Here is a 24657-nt window from a genome sequence, read left to right on the forward strand (position 1 = left end):
CATGAAACTATCACGCCTGGGACTCAGGCTAAATGAGGGGGAAGACCAGGGCTCCTTTGGGTGGTGGCTCCTCCACCTTTAGGCCCTCAGAGACCTAGAGCACCACGTTCATGAGACAGTGGCCACCTGGCAGGGTGAGGCCAGGATCTCGCCAAAGTGGCCAAGTCCTCTTGGGCACCAAGAAACAAGGGTCGGATGCATGACTGCCAGAATCCTCTAACGGCATGAACTTGAGATGCAGATTCTTGTTTGAACAGCAATGCGAGCATCATCTTACCTTCTGAAATGTACTGTTACTTATAACTATAGAACGTGCGGTGCTGTGTTTTGTTCTCTAACAATCCAATCAGTTTTACCTCATTGCTTTCTGCTCCTCCTCCATCTGTTCTCTGACTTGCTGCAGCTCTTTCAGCAGTTCAAGATCTGTGCCATTCACCCAGGTGTAAACCACGTCGATCGGCATGGGCAGACAGAGCCTAGGGAAACCCACAAGTCCTCCGGCTTATATGCATTTTTTCCAATATAGTTGGGAATAAGAAGAGCATACAGGGATTAAGCTCAGAGGTTATGGAAGAACATCAACAAAAAGGAAATCCAGCCACGGTGCATATCACAGACTTGCATGTTCTGAAACTGGGGCTGGGACAGTGATATCTACTGAGGACCTTCTCTGTGAGCTGCGTTCTGCTAGATGCTTGATGTAGTTCTGCATCCTCTGATCATCACAACCACCCTGTAAAGAGGCTGCTGTCCTTTCCATTTCAAGACTGTAGAGGAGGTCTTGGGTGGTCAAACTGCTATATTCTCAGTTTAGCAAATGAGGAAGCTGGGATACAAATGCAGCCAAACACAGAAAAGAAATTAGAAGCGTAAACAAAATGACCCCCAAAAAGTCAGTCAGCAGTCCACAATGTTGGGGCTTCTCTTGTGGCTCAGCTGGTAAAGAATCTGCCTGCAATGCAGGAGACCTAGGTTCGATTCCTGGGTTGGGAAGATGCCCTGGAGAAGGAAAAGGCTACCCACTCTGGTATTCTGGCCTGGAGAATTCCATGGACTGTACAAGCCATGGGGTCGAAAAGAGTCAGACACAACTGAGCAACTTTCACTTTCCACAACGAAGACCTACCCATTTAATGCTACAGACTTCCCATTCTCTGTTGCCACCAAGCCGGGCCCCTCCCAATCTTGTTTGCTGGACTCTTATTTTTCTTTTTTATAGCAGTAGTCTCCTAACATATTAAATAATTGACACGTTACATATACTGGTAATTCATGTGTGCCTCCCCTAGAAAGTAAGCTCCAGGGCAGCAGGAATCGCACCTGCTTTGTTCCCTAAAGTACCCTGCGGACTAGGATTTGTGCCTGGCAGATAAGAGCTTGACGACTTACTTGAGACACTAGCATAGAAGACCTTCCCAAACCTGCTCGATTTCCCCCTTACTATGTATCATACCCCTAACCTAAGGAGTCAGTGAAGTGAAAGTTACTCAGCCATGTCTGACTCTTTGCGACCCCAGGGACTGTAGCCTGCCAGGCTCCTCTGTCCATGGAATTCTCCAGGCAAGAATACTGGCAAGAAGCTGTTCCCTTCTCCAGGGGATCTTCCCAACCCAGGGATTGAACCCAGGTCTCCCACATTGCAGGCGGATTCTTTACCATCTGAGCCACCAGGGAAGCCCAGATGTCAGGCAGGCTTTTAATTCCTGACTGTCCTGTCTAAGCTCCATCTCAGATTTAATCCCTGCTAAAAGTTTTTTCCTCCTTTCCTTCGTCAGCTTACCAAGATCCTACCCATCTTTGAGAGCCTGCTCTGGAACTACACTACAGAGCTCATAGTAACATAAAACATATTTTGGACGATTCTGTTTCAGGTTTGATCTTTTCCAAGGAACACTACACTTTCAGGGTTATTTTTTAAGAGGGTGTGAGGGGGGTTGTTTTATTTTTAGGCCAAGGACCCAAGCTTACCCTCCTTTTCGTCTTCCTCACAGGTCAGGCACAGGATCGGGCCCCCAGCGCACAAAGGGCTCCAAACACTAAAACGCTTAACAATCTTTGTTTTGGCCACAGGTTAATAATCTCAGGGGGAAATAATGCAGTTTGGGGGATAAATCATTCAAATTACGGAAGGAAGAAAATACAGTGATAATCACTTCTAGCTTAAAAGAAGATGAGATGACTGGATGAAAGAAGCATTTATCCACTGATTGAATAACTATTTCCCGAGTGTGAGTATATGCCGTGCCAGGTACTGTTCTAAGGGCTGGGGACTCAGCACAGACTAAAATGCATGCCTTCACGAAGCCCACATTCTAGAAAGGTGAAGACAGGCAATAAACCAAATAAATGAAGTCAGATGATGTTCAATGCTATGGAGCAGAAAAGGGGGATATACAGTGTGTCTAGGTCTTGTGTGTGGTGGGAGGGCATCAGTTTTAAATAGGGAGATCAGAGATGGCCTTACTGGAAAGGTTGGCATTTCAGCAAAGAGGTGAAGGAAGTGAGGAAGCTGCCATGTGGGCAACTGGGCAGGTAGAGCCCAGAGAAGGGAAATGTCCTGTGCAAATGCCCTGAGGCAGCTGCTTATCTGGCATGGTTAAAGAATGAGAGGCCAGTGTGACAGAGACAAACAGGAGCAAAGGGAAGAATCTAAGAAGAGACTAGAGTCAGAAAGGTACCAGGGGACCCAGAGTTTCGTGGGGAAAAACGTGGAATCAATCACCTCAGACTCAGGCACAAGTGACAGGTGAACATCTACGAGTCCTCCCGTCAAGGTGCATCTGCCTGCAGAATGAAATCTAAACTCCTTCGTAACCCATACCAAGTGCTCTGGACGTGCCAGCTATACGCCCTTACCCAAACAGGGTGAGAGCTTGCAGGCCTCTGTGCCTTTGAACACGCTTCCTCTGCTTAGAATATCCTTTCTTTCTTGCTTCTTTTAACTACTTCCTCATTCCCCAAATGCCCTCTCCCCTCTCCTCTCACAAAGAAAACGTACGTTTAACAGGCAACTTCCACTGTACTCCATTCTCTAAGGAGTCCTTAGCATACCGGTTGTGCTATTTCTCTCACTGAGCAGCGCTAAGGCAGAAATGGTGTCATGTGTTCTGTGCCCATCTTCATTAATTCCTTTCTGTCTCTCCCATTCACTCTCAGGCTCTCTCTCCCTACTGTCATGATATGCAAACACTACCTTCTCTTGATTTTCTTCTGCATGTTTCTATATGGTTGGTTCCGAATGTCAGCAGACATCAGAAGCACCTATAGGGCTTGCTGGACAGGTGGCCAGGCTCCATCTACAGAGTCTCTCATTGACTAGGTCTGGATTGGGGGCCCCAGAAACTGCATTCCTAACAAGTTCCCAGGTAATGCCAATGGTGCTGGTCCAGAAACTCACTTTGATTACTACTGACTTATATGTAGATTACAGTTCACATTTTTTTTAATTTAAATAAATAAATAAATAAAAGCCTCCCCCACTAAAATATCACTTCTGTGTGAGGTCAATGAGTTCCTCCTGTTCAACACTATGTGCCTAGGAATAGTGCCTGAGACACAGTGGGGTTTAATATGTATTTATTGTCTAAATAACTATCAGTTCATTCCCTCAACATAAACAGTTGTCTCTTCTATTAAAAAAAGAATGCTTCACATTACCCACATGTAAGTTAGGTCACCGGTGGTCTACGTATAGACAGAAAATTAACAACCACAAAAATCCCACTTAAGTGACATATTTTAGAAAGGCTTTTAAAAAGGAAGGAGAAATATGCACATTCCAAAGTTTTCCTGTACAAGTAACTATCTGCTATTAAAGGTTGTTTTAATAGTCAAGAGATTATTTCTATAAGCTCAACCAAGGAAAGCAACATTAAATATATAATGCATTTATGTCCTGGCTCTTCTAGTAAGACTGTATTACATGATCAACCTAACTCTCTGGTGTTAAACTGACAACCCTAAGAAGATCCTGTGATCTGCCCCCTGGCCAGTGAGTCAGTTGTTTTTCTACTTCTTAGACATGGTCACAGTGAGTCTGAGGCTTTCATTCTAACCACAGACCACTATCTTAGTCTCCAGATGAGAAGGAAGCCTTTATCTTAGAGCTGAAGACTAAGTAAGTGATCTATGATTCAGAACCAAACCCATGGTGACAGTGATACCACTCTTATTTTAATCACTTTAGTTTAAAGGAATATGAAGGCACTTAATAGTCCCTTGGTTCTACATTCAATGAAGCAGAGAAGAAAACTTAGAACATAAATAGCATCTGAGAACCAAAGCTGGAAGAGATTTTACACTTAATCTAATATCTGCATTTTAGAGATGACAAAACTGAGCCCCTAATTTAATACCTCACAATTAGTAGCAGTACATAATTTATATATTCACTTGATACTGGGATACAGAATGGGATTTTTTTTTTCATTCAGGGACAACATTAAGAAGACATGCAGAAACACTAGCAAAACACTGAAAACTTCCTATAAAAATTATGGCTATTTTAAAACGTACTAGAACATATGATGTTAGGGTGTTTTTCTTCAGTTGCTAAATCATGTCTGACTCTTTGCAATTCCATGGACTGCAGCACACTAGGCCTCCCTGTCCCTCACTATCTGCCAGAGTTTGCCCAAGTTCATGTTCCCTGAATTGGTGAACTATCCAACCATCAACATCCATGAAATAGTACCTTTTCTTGTCATCATCAAAGTTAGGTAATTTTGAAATATCCCTGCATAAAAATCAAACTACATTTTAATGCAACCTAAAATTAGGAGGGGCTTCCCTAGTTCCTCAGCAGTAGAGAATCCGCCTGCAATACAGGAGACTCAGGTTTGAGCCCTGAGTCAGGAAGATCCCCTGGAGAAGGAAATGGCAACCTACTCCAGTATTCTTGCCTGGGAAATCCCACGGACAGAGGAGCATCGTGGGCTACAGTCCTTGGGGGTCACAGAGAGTTAGCAACTAAGCAACAACAAAATTATAAGAATAAATAGAGAACACACACATACTCTTTAGAATGAAAACATGATTAAGAGAGCTGACCTCAGTGTCTAGATTGCGTGAGCTAATTTTCCTTCTAAAAGTTTTGAGGCTCTGTCAAGGCTGGGAGGCACAACCAGCATGCAGCGCAGCATCAGACAGAGTAGGCTGAGTACTCACAAACGCTGGGGTGAAGAAAGAGCCATTTTGAGCTTTGCTTAGGACAATCAGCGTTGTCTTAAAATAAAAACTGGAGAAGCAGGAAAATGATGGCTCATTACGAATCTGTTACTGCAACAGCTCTCGTAGTGTGGTCACCAAACCAGCAGTTTCAGTATCACCAGTGAACTTTTTAAGACGTGAAAATTCTCTATACCCCTGAGACACACAGATGCATAAACTCTGGAGGTGGGGAGAAAGCCCATTTTGTCAAGCCCTCTGTAGAATTCTGCTGCACACTGAAGCTTGAGAACTGCTATGTTAACGAGTGATTTTCAAACTTTTTAGGGTCCAGACACTTCACACTCCTAAAAATTCTTAAGGAGCCCCAAAGGTTGTTTATAGGTTGTAAATACCCACACTTGCCACTTTCAAAAATTAGTCAGACATTCAAAAAATATTAATTCATTTTAAAACAACAGTAAATCCCTTCACATGCTGTTTTAAATGAAAACAGTAGTATTTTTCAAAAAACAAGGCAAAAATTCAGTGAGAGGCATTGCTTTACATTTCTCCACATCTCTTTAATGACTTAGGAGAAGCAAGGAAGTGTCTCCATCTTTAGTATTCAATCTGTTCCCAGACGTTGTTTGGGTTGAAGAAAACTCAGGCTTACAGATACGCAGTTGGAAAGGGAAGGGGTATTTTAATAGCCTTTTCAAATAGTGGTGGATATTATTTTATACCACACCAAAGTATGAGGTAGTTTCTTAAAAATCAGCTGCAATGTATAATCTGAAACCATATTAATGAACTTTTAGTGCTTTTACATTAAAATCCATTGGTCTTTCTTGCACACTGAATGGCTTTTTTATCTGTGTAAAATTCTACAACATCAGTACATTGATATCTGGAAAACAAAAGCTTACTGAGTTATGCAACTTAGCCAGATGGTGACATATTTTCTTACATTATATTAACAAATGTGATTTTCTTGGATAATGCTGCAAATCTAATCAAAGAAGTCTTTATATAATATTGTGAAATGTTAGGCTCACAGGGGTGGAAACAAGTTTTCTTAAATTCTAATTTTCACTTGAAAGCTCAAATTTTATCATTGGCAATAATGACTTTGTTTCTTTCCCTTCAAACACAGGATTGCTTTGTTCACGGCAAAGAAAATACCTGCCAAATATAACCAAGCCTGAGTACTGACACTGTCATCTGTCCTTTCAAGTAATAACAATGGTGATCCATGAAATAAACCAAGTTCAGGTTGCAACTCAAAACAACTGCATGAGGGCTTTTCCTCAAGACAGTAACCATGTGGTGCTTGAAGTGTGCTTTCTGTTGCATCACACACAACATTAAGAAAATGTGTACTCACGGGGTCAAGATATAATCAGATTTACATTTCAGGAACACTCTTAAGCAAACTCAGCATTTTTCTGACTCCTGCAGATATGTTGTAATGGTGTTGCAATTTTACCCACCATGGCTTTCACAGGATGAGTGCAAATGTCAACGCAATAAAAAAGGCAAATAACACCTCAGTGTTGTCATAAAAGTAGCTTTGGTTCCACTGTCCTCCTCCCCCACTGCCCCCCACCCCCTGGGTCTTTGGAAACTGCTGTTTTAAGAGCTCCTAAGAGAAAGATCTAGAGTTTCCCTAATTCCTCAGGTACTTGTTTATAAGCTATCTCCCCTATGTAACTGCAAAATGCTTTATAGTAGAGAGTCAGAGCTCAGCATCTAAAACAGAGTAGGGCTCAAAGATTCAACCTTAATTGAAGAAGCAAATTCAGGGATGCCATTCATACACGGGATGCTTTAAGGACTAAAGAGTAAAGCTTTAAGTGAACTCAAGGAATCCCACAGCCTTTCCTCGCTGGATTTAGTAGTTTAAAAAAACTACTTATTTGATAGGAACCACATAGGTGCTCATAACAAGTGGATGGAGGCGCCAAGCAGTAATTCTAAACAGAAACAAGAGCTTCATGTAAATTGCTGATGTAGTCTAGAGGCACTCCCAGAAAATGTTCGAGGTGCACCAATCAACAGCAATTACTAGTTATACTTTTACTAGGTTTTCTGGTTCAGTGAAGGTAAAGAGGAGGACTCATGGAGTCTATTCTCCAAGGAAAATAAACAGTCAGGATCCAGGGAAATTTCTGATTACAGTCTCTGATAGTTAGATAATTGTCTTCTAAGAGGTTAACTAGCTTTATTGGCTACCCCATGTTTGTTTTTGGTCACCGCCTGCTCCATGCCCTACAGTGACTATCCTTGTACCATTACAATGGAAAGGAGTCAACAGATACTGCATAAAGTAAGTCAAAAAGGACACAATCTGTTTTCTGTTCTTTTTTTTTAGGTTAAAAGGACAGACACTAGAAGAATCCAAAACAAAAATTCATTTGCCATGGTTGCTCTGGGTCAGAATGAGACAGAAATAGGCTTTACTTTTTAACTTTTCTGTATTGCTTGAACTGTTTTCAACCACAGACATATATTGCTTTAATGATATAAAACAATGTAACAGTTTTACAGGCAAAACAGGAAAAGAGCCTGTGTGATTCATTTTAGCTGCAAGAAGGGAAGGAGGATGTTGGAAAAGATTGCTTGCACCCTGAGGTCTGCCTCCTGAGGGAGGAAAAAATCTCCAAGGAAGAGGAAGGGTGAAGGCAGCATTCAGGAGTGGCTGCACCAAGCTTGGCCTTAAGGAGAAAAAGACCCCACGTGTGAGGTTCTTTGCTCCTCCCCATAGCGAGGCAGCAAGGTGTGGTGACCACAGCGGCGTGTGAGGGTCCTGGTGGATGCCACAGCAGAGGCCCTGGTTATTAACACAGTGACCAGCAAAACACTGGCTGGGGCTTGGAACTGGCTACACAGTAGCCATCTGGCTTTCTCATCCTAGAGGTATGGAATTATCTTTATCTCACAGAACTGGGTCAAGGACAGAGTGAGCTCACGTAACTTAAAGTACCCAATACTCAGCAAGGCAGGATTGCTCTTTGAGAATCAAATTTGTCATCCCGAGAAACGTAAGGATGGATTACAAGGTTCCTTCACGTGTGACAAGCTAAATCCTATCTACAACTTGGAAAGACCCCTTCAACTGTTCCATATAAAGCATGGGTGATTTCACAACTTATCATTTGAGCCCAAATAAGCTACTCTCCAAAAGTGGTCTCTTCTCACCGATTCTGAAAGGACTTCCCAGCAATGTTGTCTCTGTAGGAATCAAACAAAACATGGTATTGATCCCGGCTCCATTCCAGAACCACCTAGGGAAAGAAAGAAAAAGAAACAATGTTTACTCTGCATCAAATATTGAGAGTATATAACTTTCATTTCATCTTAATTTCATTAAGGATTGCTAAAGGACTCCCAAGGCAATAGAAATAAAAGTAAAAATAAACAATTGGGACCTAATCAAACTTACAAGTTTCTGCATAGCAAAGAAAACCATAAACAAAATAAAAAGATAACCTATGGACAGGGAGAAAGTATCTACAATGATGTGACCAACAAGGGTTTAATTGCCAAAATATATAAACAGTTCATGCAATTCAACAACAAAAAACAAACAATCCAATTGAAAAATAGGCAGAACTAAATAGACATTCCTCCAAAGAAGACATACAGATGGCCGACAGGCACATGAAAAGATGTTCAATGCTAATTATTAGAAAAATGCAAATTAAAATTACAATGAGATAACAGCTTACACAGTCAGAATGGCCATCATTAAGAAGTCTACAAATAAATGCTTGGGAGAGTGTGGAGAAAGGTGAGCCCTCCTACACTGCTGGTGGGAATGTAAGTTGGTGCAGCCACTATGGAAAAGAGTAGATTCCTCAAAAAACAAGGAGGTTCCTCAAAAAACTAAAAATAGAACTGCCATATGATCCAGCAATCCCACTCCTGGGCACATATCCAGACAAAAATATAATTCAAAAATATACATGCACAGTTATGTTCGCAACAGCACTATTTACGACAGCCAAGACTGGAAACAACCTAATATCCATTAACAGATGCATGGATTAAGAAAAATGCAGTTTTATATATATACCAAGGAGGGGGTGGGAGAGAGATGGAGTGGGAATTAGGGTTAGAGGATATAAATAGAACAGGTAAACAACAAAGTTTTACTGTATAGTACAGGGAACTATAGTCAATATCTATGATAAACCAAAACGGAAAAGAATGTTTAGAAGAAGAATGTATATGTATACATATGTATAACTGAATTACTTTGCTGTACAAAAGAAATTAACATTGTAAATCAACTATATTTCAATAAAATTTTTTAAATAAAGAATTGCGGAAGAAACAGGTAAAGCAATCAAAATTCATCCATTCACTCAGTGCCTGCCCTATACTGTGCTCCATCCAAATGAATGATACAAGGATAGTTAGGGACTGCCCTGGTGGTCCAGTGGCTAAGACTGTGCTTCCAATGCAGGGGGTCCATGGGTTCGATTCCTGGCTGGGGGACTAAGAGCCCACATACCATGTGGAAAGGCCAAAAAATAAAACTAAAAAAAATATTCAAAAGGATAGTTATATAATTATGTAAATAAAAGCTACAGCTTCTGGCCTGTGGAAGGGGGAGGAGAGTCAAAGGGATTTCGTGCATTGTGATATGAGGACTGGGTCTTGGAGAACAAGTTCACCAGGTAGGGAGAAAAGGTTAGTGCCAGGAGGGCGTGTTCAAAGGTTGAGAGGTAGCAATGGGGGTTGTCTGAGGGCAACTGTTCCGGTGGCTTTGGCTGGAGCACAGGCAGTACCTAAAGAGAGATGGGGCGGGGAAGGGAGCCGGGCCCTGAAGGGGAACTGCCGTGGGAAACGGGGGCACTGGAGGACTTCAAGGCAGCTACATGATCCATCCAAAACACGGGCAACTTTTCACAGCACAGAACACGAGTTACAACAAGATGGACAAGATACGGGGGGTGGTGCCCTCACAACCTGTGGAGGATTCGGCTGACCTTGCTCAACATTTCAGGAGAAGATGGAAAGCTTTAGATAAGAGCTCCCTCATGTGTGCACCCCAAATCTATAAACCTACCTACACACATGCCCCAGTTTCTTCTTCACTCCCTTTACCACAGAGAAAGTGTCCCCCTTCCTTGCAAACACCCAATCTCTGTCTGGATCTCATCAACTCATCTGCTCAAGACCTTGCCTCCTTTCTCTTTCCCTTTCAATAGGACTATTCCCATTAGCATATCAGCATATTCCAGCATCTCAGGGAAATCTTCCCTCCCCTCCCACCCCCTCCATCTTAGTCACGCTACTCTGAACTTTCTGTCTCTTCAAGGGCAGCTATCTTCAGATCTCTTCAAGAAAATTAGAGATACCAAGGGAACATTTCATGCAAAGATGGGCTCGATAAAGGACAGAAATGGTATGGACCTAACAGAAGCAGAAGATATTAAGAAGAGATGGCAAGAATACACAGAAGAACTGTACAAAAAAGATCTTTACTACCTGGATAATCACGATGGTGTGATCACTCATCTAGAGCCAGACATCCTGGAATGTGAAGTCAAGTGGGCCTTAGAAAGCATCACTATGAACAAAGCTAGTGGAGGGGATGGAATTCCAGTTGAGCTATTTCAAATCTTGGAAGATGATGCTGTGAAAGTGCTGCACTCAATATGCCAGCAAGTTTGGAAAACTCAGCAGTGGCCACAGGACTGGAAAAGGTCAGTTTTCATTCCAATCCCAAAGAAAGGCAATGCCAAAGAATGCTCAAACTACCGCACAAGTGCACTCATCTCACACGCTAGCAAAGTAATGCTCAAAATTCTCCAAGCCAGGCTTCAGCAGTAAGTAAACCATGAACTTCCTGATGTTCAAGCTGGTTTTAGAAAAGGCAGAGGAACCAGAGATCAAATTGCCAACATCCGCTGGATCATGGATAAAGCAAAAGAGTTCCAGAAAAACATCTATTTCTGCTTTATTGACTATGCCAAAGCCTTTGATTGTGTGGATCACAATAAACTGTGAAAAATTCTTAAAGAAATGGGAATACCAGACCACCTGACCTGCCTCTTGAGAAATCTGTATGCAGGCCAGGAAGCAACAGTTAGAACTGGACATGGAACAACAGACTGGTTCCAAATATGAAAAGGAGTACATCAAGGCTGTATACAACTTATATGCAGAGTGCATCATGAGAAACGCTGGACTGGAAGACGCACAAGCTGGAATCAAGATTGTGGGGAGAAATATCAATAACCTCAGATATGCAGATGACACCACCCTTATGGCAGAAAGTGAAGAGGAACTAAAAAGCCTCTTGATGAAAGTGAAAGTGGAGAGGGAAAAAGTTGGCTTAAAGCTCAACATTCAGAAAATGAAGATCATGGCATCTGGTCCCATCACTTCATGGGAAATAGATGGAGAAACAGTGGAAACAGTGTCAGACTTTATTTTTTGGCTCCCCAAAATCACTCCAGATGGTGACTGCAGCCATGAAATTAAAAGATGCTTACTCCTTGGAAGAAAAGTTATGACCAACCTAGATAGCATATTCAAAAGCAGAGACATTACTTTGCCAACTAAGGTCCGTCTAGTCAAGGCTGTGGTTTTTCCAGTAGTCATGTATGGATGTGAGAGTTGAACTGTGAAGAAGGCTGAGCGCTGAAGAATTGATGCTTTTGAACTGTGGTGTTGGAGAAGACTCTTGAGAGTCCCTTGGACTGCAAGGAGATCCAACCAGTCCATTCTGAAGGAGATCAGCCCTGGGATTTCTTTGGAAGGAATGATGCTAAAGCTGAAACTCCAATACTTTGGCCACCTCATGCGAAGAGCTGACTCATTGGAAAAGACTCTGATGCTGGGAGGGATTGTGGGCAGGAGGAGAAGGGGACGACCGAGGATGAGATGGCTCGATGGCATCACGGACTCGATGGACGCGAGTCTGAGTGAACTCCGGGAGTTGGTGATGGACAGGGAGGCTTGGCATGCTGCAATTCATGGGGTTGCAAAGAGTCGGACACGACTGAGCAACTGAACTGAACTGAACTGAACTGATCTTCAGAGAGACATATCCTACCCACCCTCCAGCCACCCCAACCCCACTTCCGCTCTCGCCACTTCACTGGCCCTACCAAGGCTTCCACACTCTCAAACCCAGTGACAATCTCCTGCTTGCAATTTTACTCCGCTGGCAGCATCACCCCGTGCCTCCTTCTTGAACCACTTTCTTGGTTTTCTACTCATCATTCTGGTGGCTCCTTCTCTGTCTCCTGTGCCAGCTCAATCCCATCTATCTGACCTTTTAACGTGCCCTTTCATTCTGCTTCTCTTCCGGGAAGGCCTTCGTTCTTGCCAAGGCTTCTTCTGGGGTCCTGCTCTACCAACCCTAGGATGTGGCCCTGATACACTAAGATGACTGTGGGAGCCCCAGTCACTTAGACTTCACTGCAGCCAACAGAAGAGGAGAGCGAGGGAAGACAAGCCCCTCTTTTAAGGAGACTTTCAGAAGCTGCCCCTACCCCTTCCATTTTAATTGGCCAGAATGCAGTCACATGACAACAGCTGGCTACACTGAAGGCCCTGTGGACCTAAACGAGCTGCAACTGCTACTAGCTTCTTTTCGTGGCATTCAGACTTTTCAAGACCTGGCCTCTGCCTACCTTTACAACCTCACTTCACTGGGATGTTTCATAAACACCACAAATTAATAACTCTCCTACTCAAAGCACTGATTTAAAAAGCAACTGATTTTAGAGACTTCCCTGGCAGTCTAGCAGTCAAGGCTCCGCACTGCCACCACAGGGAGCATAGGTTCAACCCCAGATGTGGGAACTAGCATTCTGAATGCTGCACAGCACAGCCAAAAAAATTTTTTTAGAAGAATAAAAAATCAAAAAATAAATAAAACAACTAATTTTAAAGGGTGTTCAGTCTAATGTGCCTGGTACCATATTTATAAAGAGAATTAAGCTAAGCTACCTGACTTCAAGGAACTACAGCTGATTATTTTTAATAAAGAATTCTATTGCAGGCTAGAGCTGCACTGAAGGAGCACCTGACTCTTTCCGGGAAGACACCGGGAAAGACGGCCCTGAAGAAGCAACCTTAGCAGGGTCTTAAAGGATAAACGGAAGTCTGTCACTGTTCATCTGGGAAACAAGGAACGGTAGAGGGAGAGGGGAGTGAAGGAGAAGAGAATCAAGGCGATCGCTAGGTTTTCAGCGTTTCTAGAATGAGTAACTGAACACAGACTAGGGCCACTTATGACATGGGAGGAGCAAGTATAGAGGTATGAAGTACAGAAGGCATGAGAGCTGGCGGGATTCAGGAGTCCCACTTTAGGCATGGTACACTTGAGGGTGTAAGTGCATACAACCGGCCTGTCCACATGGACTTGCTGATTCCCAGAGGAGGAGAAATGGGCTCTACCTTTGATGCTGAACAGCACTGAACCAATGACGGGCACATAGCTAAGAAATGCCATCTGCTTTGCTAAATATATAACAGACTATGTATCTATACTCAGTAATACAATTGTATGTATCTGTATCAGCTTATGAGCTCAAAAGGAAGCGATTCTCCATCAATATTCCTAATGTAGCTTGCAAAAGGACAAGCAGTATATCCATTTTTCTTGTAAATTTAGCCACGAAAAAATAAAACTCAATATAATTGTCCTCAGTTAGTAGGGCCACCGAAGGTGGGGAGAAAACAGCGGAGAGCACGAGCTTCACCAACGTCTGGGCAATGCCTATGTGCTGATGTGAACACAACGTGCCTTCCTTCATCAGATAAACTAATCTCACCATCTCCAAACCACTCTAGTGTGTTGGAAAGAACAGCAACAGCAAAGGGTCCTTCTCTAACACATTTAGGAACACTCTTCTAGTGCAGAGCTCTCCACTCTTAGACCTTGGGGGAGATGGAAGGACTGCTGGCTTCTTATTTGGGATGCGGGTTTTCATCCCAGCTCTGTCACTTCGAGTGACCTCTGCATGCATGTGTGCTAAGCTGCTTCAGTCGCGTCCAACTCTTTGCAACCCTAGGAACCGCAGCACCCCAGGCTCCTCTGCCCATGGGGCTCTCTAGGCAAAGAAGACTGGAGAGGGTTGCCATGCCCTCCTCCAGGGGATCTTCCCAACCCAGGCATCAAGCCTGCGACTCTTTCGTCTCCTGCATGGCAGGCAGGGTTTTTTTTTTTTTTACCACTAGCATGCCCTGGGAAGCACATGAGTGACTCTGAGCAAGTTATTTAGCCTTTTTGGCTATTCCTTCATCTATATAATGAAGGGGGCCTGACCAAACTGTCTTCGAAATCCCTGCCGTTCCTAAAAGTCTAGACTTAAGGAGGCACCCAACTGTGTGGCTATCACAGTGTCCTCCTATGCCCACATGTCAGCTTCATAAGGACACTGGCTCTTCCTGTCCTCACCTCCTCTCTGGGTCTTCTGTCCTTGGTCCTAAGTCCATCACCATTTGAACTTGATTCTCTTCCATCATAACCATTTCCCTTTCTGCTATTCCTGTCAACTAAACGTTATTATGAAAATCTTTCCAAACTTTTTTCGATCAATGAGTATTATGCTCTATGAGGAATGAAAAAAGGAAACTTGTAAATCAAATAAAATTCATCTAAGGGTTAGTGTCAAATTATTTTCTTAATACTATCAAGAGTAGAAATTTGTGCAATTATAAAATTGTTTGCTCTAGGGTAAACTGTAAAAATATGAACACCTTCCAAACAACAAGGAAGCCAAAAACAACAACAACAAAAGGCTTACACGTGGAATTAGATAGTTTTCAGCAATTATTAGCAGTAAACAAAAGGCAAATAGGTAAGAGAAGCACTGACTGCTGTAAAATCAATCCTCTGTTCTGGCACAAAGCCTTTCCATATTCTAGCCCAATCTGAATGCTTCCTTCTCAGAACTCTGAATAACTTCTAGCTCTATCACTTATTTGAAAATCGGTTGCCCACTGTCTTGTAAAATCTCTGGCCTTGCGTCATTTAGCTTTTTTATTGCTATTTGCCTTTCATCCCATGTTAGCATCTTGACAGGCCAAACTGCTTGAGGGTAGAAAATGACTTACAATTCTGTTAACTATAAACTCATTTCCAGCACATTATATACCATTCTCATCTTAGTAAATATTACCTAGCTACTGCAGAAGTGACGTAAGAGAAGGCTGGATCTGAGAACTTGGGAGACTCCTAAGAGAACCTCCCTGCTCTCTGGCTTGGGAGCTGCGAAATGCTGGGTAAACTACAAATGTGTGGGCCTCAACTTCCTTAACTGGGAACTAAGTACTCAATCTATTTCATCAATCCACTGTGCTGCTAGAGCAGGATGGGGGTTCTCCCATGATGTGGGCAAATAAAAGGTATAGGGAGCGTGCTATGCCCAGTGGACAACTGGCCTGTCCACCTGGACTTGCAATTCCCAGAGGAGGAGATATGGGTTCCACCTTTGATATCAAACAGCACCAAACCAATGACAGGCACATAGATATGAAAGGCCATCTATTTTGCTAGAAAACAAGGGTAAGCAAGCATAACTTCCTAAACAACATTTTTTATAATGGCAAGACATTTGAAACATTATATTGGTAGTAATGCAAAAATTTTATGGGAAACTCATGTGATAAAAATACAAGACACAACATTGACCTTCAAAAAATATTCTACTTGCCATTTTGAGCTATTCCACACAGACACACATACACCCCTACATTATTCTTCTCAGAGTATGTTTCTCTGTTACTAACGGTAGTTCATTGGTAAAAATTTAAGACACAATAAACTAAAATGCTATTTATTAAAATACTGCATGAGCTCTGAAATACTACATGAGCTCTGAGATGACACATAAACAATGTATTATTAATAATTTATCTAAAAATCATCTAAAGGTAGTTTATTCTACTAATTCAAAATGTTTTTCACTGTTAAGACTCCATTTTAATAATCATGGCATCCAAGGTATTCAAGATCAATTGCTGGTTAGCTTTACAAAACGGCAGCCAAGGTGAGTCTGTGTGCTGACCGCAGAGAAGAAAGGGCACACACACACACACACTCACAAGCTCTGTCGTGCCCGCACGCCCTCCCTCTCGAATCCCTGGAAAAAGGTACCAACTGTGAGGCAGGGACTACGATGACCCAAAGAGACGCTCCAGGCCAAGCAGCAGTGTGTGCAGTGGTGCTGAGATTTAATCAACCCAAGTCTGTAGCCCATGTTCCCGTTGAGCTTGGCCCAGGCTCTCTCAGCATTGCGAGCTGTCACCCGGCTGCCCCACCAATGCTTATTTACACAGAGCCAGCTTTGTCAAATACACATTCATGAATGTGGTCATTTAACCAGTTGAAACTGGTATGTTTACCATCCCTAACCCAATGGCCCAAAACTGTTTCCCTAGCATGTTTATAAACAACCACAAGTCACATAATAAAAGTTGTGTTTCTCCTTAACATTTGCAGAATGTCTAATAGTCCTTTAGCTGGTTTTTGCCCACAAATGCTAGAATTTTCAGCTGGTAAAATTTCCTTCAGTTTTAAAACTGGTGCACACTTTGGCTGATGACTTTGATGGCCCCGGAAGAGGACTGAAAGCACGTGCGCGGTAAGATCACAGAGAATGAAGTGCGTGCTCTGTAATCCTTTGGGGGGTTCCCAGTTAAGGAAAGGAAGAAGGGGGACTTCCCCGGTGGTCCAGTGGCTGAGACTCTGAGCTCCCAATACAGAGGAACTGGTTCGATCCCTGGTCAAGGGAACTAGATCCCACATGCCATGATTAAAGATCCCAAATGCAGCAACTAAGGCTCAGTGCACCCAAATAAATACATTAAAATAAACCTTTTTTTTTTTTCAAAGGGGAGGAGGAAAGTAATTATTAAGAAGGGAACTGGTATACAGTGCAAGGATCCTAAGATTTACAATCAGAAGACATGAGTTTAAATCTGGCATTTAATAATAAAATCCAGGGCACTTCTCCATTTTCAACTGTTTCTTCTGTAGAATGAGGATATCAACAGCACCTAGTCCACAAGACTGTTTTGATGAAACATGCAAATCCAACAGAGCTGTACAATACCCCTGCCAACTGCTTGCAGGTCTCTTAGAGACAGCGTTTACATGCCACATACAGTATAAGCTGTTCACTTGTTTAAATGTCTGTTTAAATTCTGGAACTGGATCTCTCTCTTGTTTTTAGTCCCACAACCCTGCACAGTGCCTGGCACAAAATCAATAAACCTTTCTAGAATGAGTGATTATGGCTACTAGTTTTCTAAGGCAAAACACCTTAGAACAGCTTACCGCTCCATGGTTTCCCATCGGAACTTCCTGCTTTCAGATCCAGTCCCAGAGAGTCAAGGTAAAAGCTAAAGGCTGGAAGTACAGACAGGACAGCACACAAGGGTGCAAAACTCTCTCCATTAAAACACGTGTCCCCTCCTCAGCGTCTGAAGCGTAGAAATGTGACATCCGATCTTATAAAACTCAAGATGCTGAGACTCTCCAATCTCAAGCAGCAAGAACTCTAAGCAACTCTGACAGAGATTTTCATACACTGATAATCACATCAGAAGTTTACAATATTCCTAAATTACAAGCTCTTCACAGTTTCTGAGAACCAAATATACTTTGCATTAAGAGGCGCTAAATGAGAGGCCAAGATAACCTAAGAGGTATTCTAAGTTCTATTTTTTTTTTTTTTTTCACTAATCCACCTTCTCCTGTGATACCAATCAGAAAGTCAAATCTGCTCATCACCCAGCAGCGTTTTCTAATCACATTTGATGAAACATGCTCATTTTCCTGCCTCAGCCCATTAGAGCTTCTCTGACAGAATACTACAGACTGGGTGGCTCATGAGCAACAACAATCTCTCACGGTTCTGGAGACTGGAAGACCAAGGTTAAGGTGCCGGCAGATTGTTGTTTGGTGAGGGCCTGCTTCCTGGTCCACAGATGGCCGTCTTCATGCTCTGTCACCTCACATGTTGGAAGGGGCAAGGGAGCTCTCTGGGGCTTGCTTTAAAAGGGCACTAATCCCACACATAGGGGCTCCACCCTCGTGACTTAATCACCAAAGTCCTCACCTCCTAATACCATCACACTGGGAATAAAGTTTCAGCTTGTAGATTTTGGGAGGACACAGTCAATTCATCTCATTTCTCAACACAAAGTGGCTAAAACAAGAGATTAACCCATTTCATATTAGGCACTGAATGGCTATTAACATAACTGGAGTGGTTTTAATAACTGGAGTAGTTTCCCTTTTTCACATACTGGAAATGATCCAAACCCAAGATGTATGACCACTATTTACTCAAACATTAATTAAATTCAAAGATACTTTCCTAGACCACTTCTACCTTTTGTGAATTCTTCACATAATTAGACACACAACACACATTTGTTGATCATTTTAAAAGGCACAAAATGGGAACCAGGGCTCTGTTCTCAGGGAGCAGACATCCTGTTAAGGATTAATCATTGACTTGCATGAAATGATTTATGAATATTTACTGTTCAGCTTTTAAATGAACACAGGTGAAAATAGATTACTGTTGGAGAAAAGGAATAATCAAGGACAGGGTTCAACATAATAGCTTAACAAAATCTCTCTCCTTTTCCTGGGAGAGAAGGCTGAGATTTTTAAGGGACTAAAGGAGCAAAGAGAGGGAACTCCCTGGTGGTCCAGTGGTCAGGACTTAGCTTTCACTGCCAAGGGGCTGGGTTCAACTCCCTGGTCAGGGAACTAAGAACAAAAAAGAAAAGCAAAGAGAAAGGGCTGCCACTGAGGGGAAAGGAGACAAAATAATAAAGGAACTTGTATTAAAACACAGCATTAAGTCTTTGCGTGTCCTAGGTGGTCCAATGGTTAAGAATCCTTCCTGGAATGTAGGGGACGTGGGTTTGATCCCTGGTTGGAGAACTAAGATCCCATATACCATGGAACTTAACCCGTGCACCTCAAATAGAGTCCAGGTGCTGCAGGAAGATCCTACATGCCACAACAAAGCCCGGACACAGTCAAATAAATTAAATAAGAAGATCCACTATTTAAAAAGTAAATAAGACACAGAATTAAGAACGTTAAACCTTTGACAGTACACTTTATTATAAAAAGTTTTATCTAAATGGCAAAAAATAATCTCTTCAACCGCACTTGAATAAAAGTAAAAGGGGGGGAAAAAAAACATACCAAAGATGGTTTCAGGAGTATTCAAACCAACTTCCTGGGGACATATATGCAGGTTCACTTGTCTTATAGTTCAGAGGTTACAGGATCACAGAATTGTACAGGGGGGACTTTAAACCCAGTGCCCTGCTAGCATGTCCTAGCAAACAGTTACTCTACCTAGGAGTTTAGACCTGCACTGTCCAAAAAATGGTATCCCCGCTGGCCACGCACAGTTATTTAAGTTAAGACTAAGTTGAATTTAAAACTCAGCACATTAATCACACTAGACATACTTCAAGTGCCCACCAGCCACAGGCAGTCAGTGGCTACTGTACTGGACAGCTCACAATTACTGACTATTTCCACAGGGCACAAAGTTCTCTTGGACAGCATTGCAGCTATTCATTCCTTAAAGATTAAGTTCTGGTCACAAAAGGAGGCCTGGACCTCAGCCCCCAGTTTTGTGATTTTAGACAAGACACTTACAGCCCTGTAAGTTTCAAATGTAACATTAAAACAATAATCCCTTATCCCAAAAGGTGTTGTTATAAAAAAAATCAAGTGAGCTGATATAAATTCATCTATTCTAATAACTACAAAGTACTAAAGGAAATATAAGGTGTTAAGACAATGAAAGAACACTGAACATATTTAGTCCTTCAAAGGTCTCACAGCCTATTAGGGAGACAAATATTAAACAATTACAATATATCATGTGAAAAATATATCCAAAGTAAACATAAAAGTGTAGCTGAACCTGGTAAATATTTCCATTATAACAAGAAGTCAAAATTAGTCAAACTAAGTTTTTCCTCTTTATTTTGGTAAAATTTAATTGTCCTAAAATAGTTTAGTAAAATGAGACAAGTTTTACAAAATATCTGCTTGTGGTGCTTACTGCAACTTATCTCCACCAACAACTGAATATTAATCTCATACTGCTACTTGGATAAAAACATTTTTTAAAATTAACCAAGCAGAGTTCTCTTTTTATGAGTTTGCTTTGCAGAGAAGTCATAAATTAGTCAAGGAGAATGTTATATATTTTTAAATCGCTGTAAAGTCATTTTAAAAAACCCTTTCCTGAGGGGCAATTAGCAATATGATTCAAAGGACCAAGAAATGCTCCTATCTTTTGTTCTGGCTAATTCCACTTCTAGAAATACATGCCAGGAAAAAAAACATAGGTGTACCCAAAGACTGCTGTATAAATATGATAATCACTATTACTTGTATAAATAAAACCTGAAGATAGTTTTTAAAATTAAATTAAATAGGTAATTGGGTAAGTAAATTAAGGTACAGTCACACAAATATTACAAAGCTATTAAAAATTATGCAGGTTTTAAACTGCTAAAAATTAGTAACTTAATTCAGTCAATGAGCAGATATTATGTGGCATCATTCCAAATTCTGACACACAGCAACAACCAAAACAAAAGGTCTTCCTTTATGAAACATACAGACCAGTTAAATGGTAAAATGTTTGATAAAATATTATGTGAAAAAAAAACAACCAAAACTATCATCCTGGAACAGAACCTCAGCAAAATAGCAGAGTAGCAACTCCAATCTCTCATCCCTTCAGAAACACTGAAAAACAAGCAGAAACTCCAGAACAAAAAAAGACAGATACTGCATGAAATATCCATTATATGAAATGTCCAGAATAGGCAAATCCATAAAGACAGGAGGTGACTAACAGTTACCAGGGCCCAAGGGGAGAATACAGAGTTACTACTTAGTTCTGTTTGGGGTGAGGGATACCTTTTGCAAACAGATAGTGGTAACAATTACTCAACAAAGTAAATGTAATTAATGCCATGGAGCTGTTGATACACTTAAAAATTATTAAAATGGGACTTCCCTGGTGGTTCAGTGGCTAAGACTCCAGACTCCCAATACAGGTAGCTTGTGTGATCCCTGCTCAGGGAACTAGATCTACTACAACTAAGACCCCGTGCAGCCAAATAAATAATTTTAAAAATCATTAAAACACAAATTTTGTTGTTTGTATTTTACCGCACGATTTTGGAAATCACTACAATACTCCTCCCAAAGGGGTAATAAAGCAACATTATGAACAATTCTATGATCACAGATTTGATAACTTAGATGAAATGGACCAAATACTTAAAAGATACAATCTACCAAAGCTCAAACAAGGAGAAATATATAATCTGAATAGCCTCTATTTATTAAATAATTTGAATCAATAAGTAATAACATTCCAAACCAGAAAGCAACAGGCCCAGATGGGTTCACTGGTGAATTCTACCAAACATTTAAGGAAGAAATGACACCAATTCTCTACAATTTCTTCCAGAAAAACAGAACCAGAGTGAATACCTTCTAACTCATTCTATAAGGAAAACTACAAACTGATAACTTTCAAGAATATAGATGTGAAAATCTGTTATGAAATAAAATCTAACAATGCAGGAAAAGAATCATATAATATAACCAAGTGGGATTTATTCTGGATACATGTTTTTGAATGCTGGTTCAACATTTGAAAATCAATTAACATAATCCATCATATTCATAGGCAAAAGAAGAAAAACCTTATGATCCTATCAATAGATATAGGAAGAGTATTTGACAAAATTCAAAACCCATTTTTTATTTAAAATAAATAAAAACCTCAGCAAATTAGGAATAGAAGGAAACTTCTTCAACTAGGGTATTTCCAGGTGAAATTAGACTAGTAAAGCAGCTTGCCCTCCTTCCTAATGTAGATGAACCTCATCTAATCAGTTGATGGCCTAAATAGAATGAAAAAGCTGAGTATGAGAGAATATCCTCTGATCTGAGTGCACTGAGCCATAACACAGTCCTGCCTTCGAACTTGAACTGAAACATCAGCTCTCCCTGGGTCTCTGTGCAGCCAGCTTTCAGGTAGGAACTACACCACTGGCTTCTCTGGTTCCTGGGTCTTTTGGACTTGGACTGGAGCTACATCCCTGGCTCTCCTGGGTCTCCGGTTTTGCTAATGCAGATCCTGGAGAGCTGTCAGCCTCCACAATCCTGTGAGTCAATTCCATATAATAAGTCTATTTCCATACACACACACACATGCCCACGAGCATGCACATACATATATACATACATCCTACTGGGTTCATTTCTCTGAGGAACCCTAATATATTACATATCAACTAATATCAACTAAACCTATATATTTTCCGCTAAGGTTCACTTTTGACACTGATCACTCAGGGCACCTTTCCATGTTTAGATACTAGGAAAAAAGAATCTCTCTGCATTCCACCTCTTAGTGCCAGGCTCTGTTCCAGGGACTGAGGATACAGTAGTGAATAAGACAGAAACCCCACTCCCACAGAGCTTACATACTAAAGAGGGGTGAGAGAGAGATGAGATATTAAATACACACATAAACATTTTCAGGCTGGAACTAAGTACTACTTTAAAAAAGAAGAATATGGGACTATAAACAGCAGTGACCTAGGAAAAGAGGCTGCTCTAGGCTGGGTGGTGGGGAAGGCCCATCCAGGAAGGAGTTCCTGAGCTGAGACATGTGGAACAGGGGGTCTGTGGACAGAGCTCCACAGGCTGGCAACAGTGCCAAGCTCCTAAGAGGGACACAAATCTGATGTGTTCAAGGAACAAAAGACGGTTAATGCCCCATTCTGCGTCTCAACCTCAGGTAGGTTTGGGAGTATCTGCCTGGTTTTTGTGCTTTCCCACTGCCCTGAGAAGAACATGCCCAGGCTGGCCCGCTGGTCCCAGGAGGATGAAAGATACGCCGAGCACAGCCAACCAAGCCCAACCCAGAGGAGCCAACTCCCCTCCGATCTGCACATCCCAGAGAAGGAATAATTTTCATTTTAAGCCAGGGACTGGGATCTCCCTCTTGGTCTGGTGGTTAATAATCCACCTGCCAACACAGGGGACAGAGGTTCAATCCCACATGCCTTGGGGCAACTGAGCCTGTGTGCCACAAACACCAGAGCCCGCTGGCCCTAGAGCCTGTGTTCTTCAATAAGAGAAGCCACCGCAACAAGAAGCCCGTGCACCGCAATGGAGTAGCCCCCGCTCACCTCAACTAGAGAAGAGTTTGTGTGCAGCAACAAAGACCCAGTGCGGCCAAAAATAAGTAAATAATTTTAAAAGTCAACATGCAAAGCCCGCTGACTCTGCACACCACACCCAGCACACCCAGTGTGGCAGGATCTCCGGGATCCCTATTACACCCCACAGTTTCCAGCTCCCAGCTCTCGGCCTGCCTGCAATTCACCATCCGTGTTACCCCAGAACAACCGTTCTAAACACAGATCTGACTCATGGTTCTCTTGCTTAAAACCGTTTGAATGGTCTCCATTTTCTTCAGGAGGACTCCTCTACAGGCAAGTCCTAAACCAGCCACCGCCTGCCTCTCCAGCATCACTACTGGGTACGCTCCACAGCCCCTCAGAACTGTCGTGGTCCAGGCGCAGGTTGGAAAAGAATTTCCAGACATGAGACAGAAGAGGAGGGAAATAAAGTTTATTAGAGTGGGAGATGCTGTTAGAACAGTGGGCCAGCTCAAGCAAGAACTGACATTGAACAGGGGTCCTTAGTCCACTTTTATACCCAGGTACAAGGAGTGGGATAGGGGTCTTTTGGGTCATTTGCTGATTGGATGAGGCACATATACTAGGTGGGGGGTGGAAGAGTAAGGCAAGTATCTTCTCCCTATAGGGTAGGAGGGGAGACAGGTTACATTGCTCAGGAGAACCTGAAATCCATTAGTAATTACCACATGGGGGAGGGAAGGATGATAAGGGTCTGGTTTTTCCATTCCTGCATTCCAAGACCCTCCTTGGTTTTATCTGCTCTTTCGTCCTTGGGTCACCATAAGAACCACTTCTGTTCTAGAAGGTGAGAGTTACATCTCACCCCACACCTTCACACCCAGGGCTTCCTTCACTTACAAGGGGGCTGGGGAGTAGCAAGGGGGCTCCCCTTTCTTCCCTCAGCCATCTCCTTCACAACCAAGCTCAGATGAAAAACTTCCCCTGACACCCAGGCCTAGCTCTTCAACTTAAATTTATCACAATGCATCTTAAGTTTGTTGGTTCGGCCTGACTGGACAGTTAGTTCCTCAACAGCAAAAAAGAAAAGTAACCATCTTTGTGCCTTTAGGCAGTACAGTACTGAGCCCAGGGTGAGTACCTCCACTGATCTCTGCTGAGTGAATGGACTCAGGAAAATTTGGTAACGAAACTTTATCCAATTTAGAATTAGTCAAGAAACAGAAATGAAGTTAATGGAAAGAGGTAATGAAGGGGGGATAAACTAAAACCTAAAAGAAGAAACAATTTTAGGAA

At 42.1% G+C, this 24657-nt stretch overlaps 1 protein-coding gene across 2 annotated transcripts in view; it reads right to left on the reverse strand.

Annotated features, from left to right (window-relative positions):
• Positions 1-24657, reverse strand: part of GNPTAB (N-acetylglucosamine-1-phosphate transferase alpha and beta subunits) — an 84917-nt gene that overhangs the window by 44926 nt on the left and 15334 nt on the right. Inside the window, exons 2-3 of one of the 2 annotated variants that reach the window (XM_018048176.1) lie at positions 8347-8432; positions 357-476 (exon numbers count right to left, since the gene is read on the reverse strand). In XM_018048176.1, the coding sequence (XP_017903665.1) occupies positions 357-476; positions 8347-8432 (206 nt within the window). The remainder of the gene's footprint in view (positions 1-356; positions 477-8346; positions 8433-24657) is intronic. The other variant, XM_018048177.1, reaches the window with a different exon arrangement.

The sequence above is a fragment of the Capra hircus genome, chromosome 5 (genome assembly GCF_001704415.2).
Source record: "Capra hircus breed San Clemente chromosome 5, ASM170441v1, whole genome shotgun sequence".
Lineage (NCBI taxonomy): Eukaryota > Metazoa > Chordata > Mammalia > Artiodactyla > Bovidae > Capra > Capra hircus.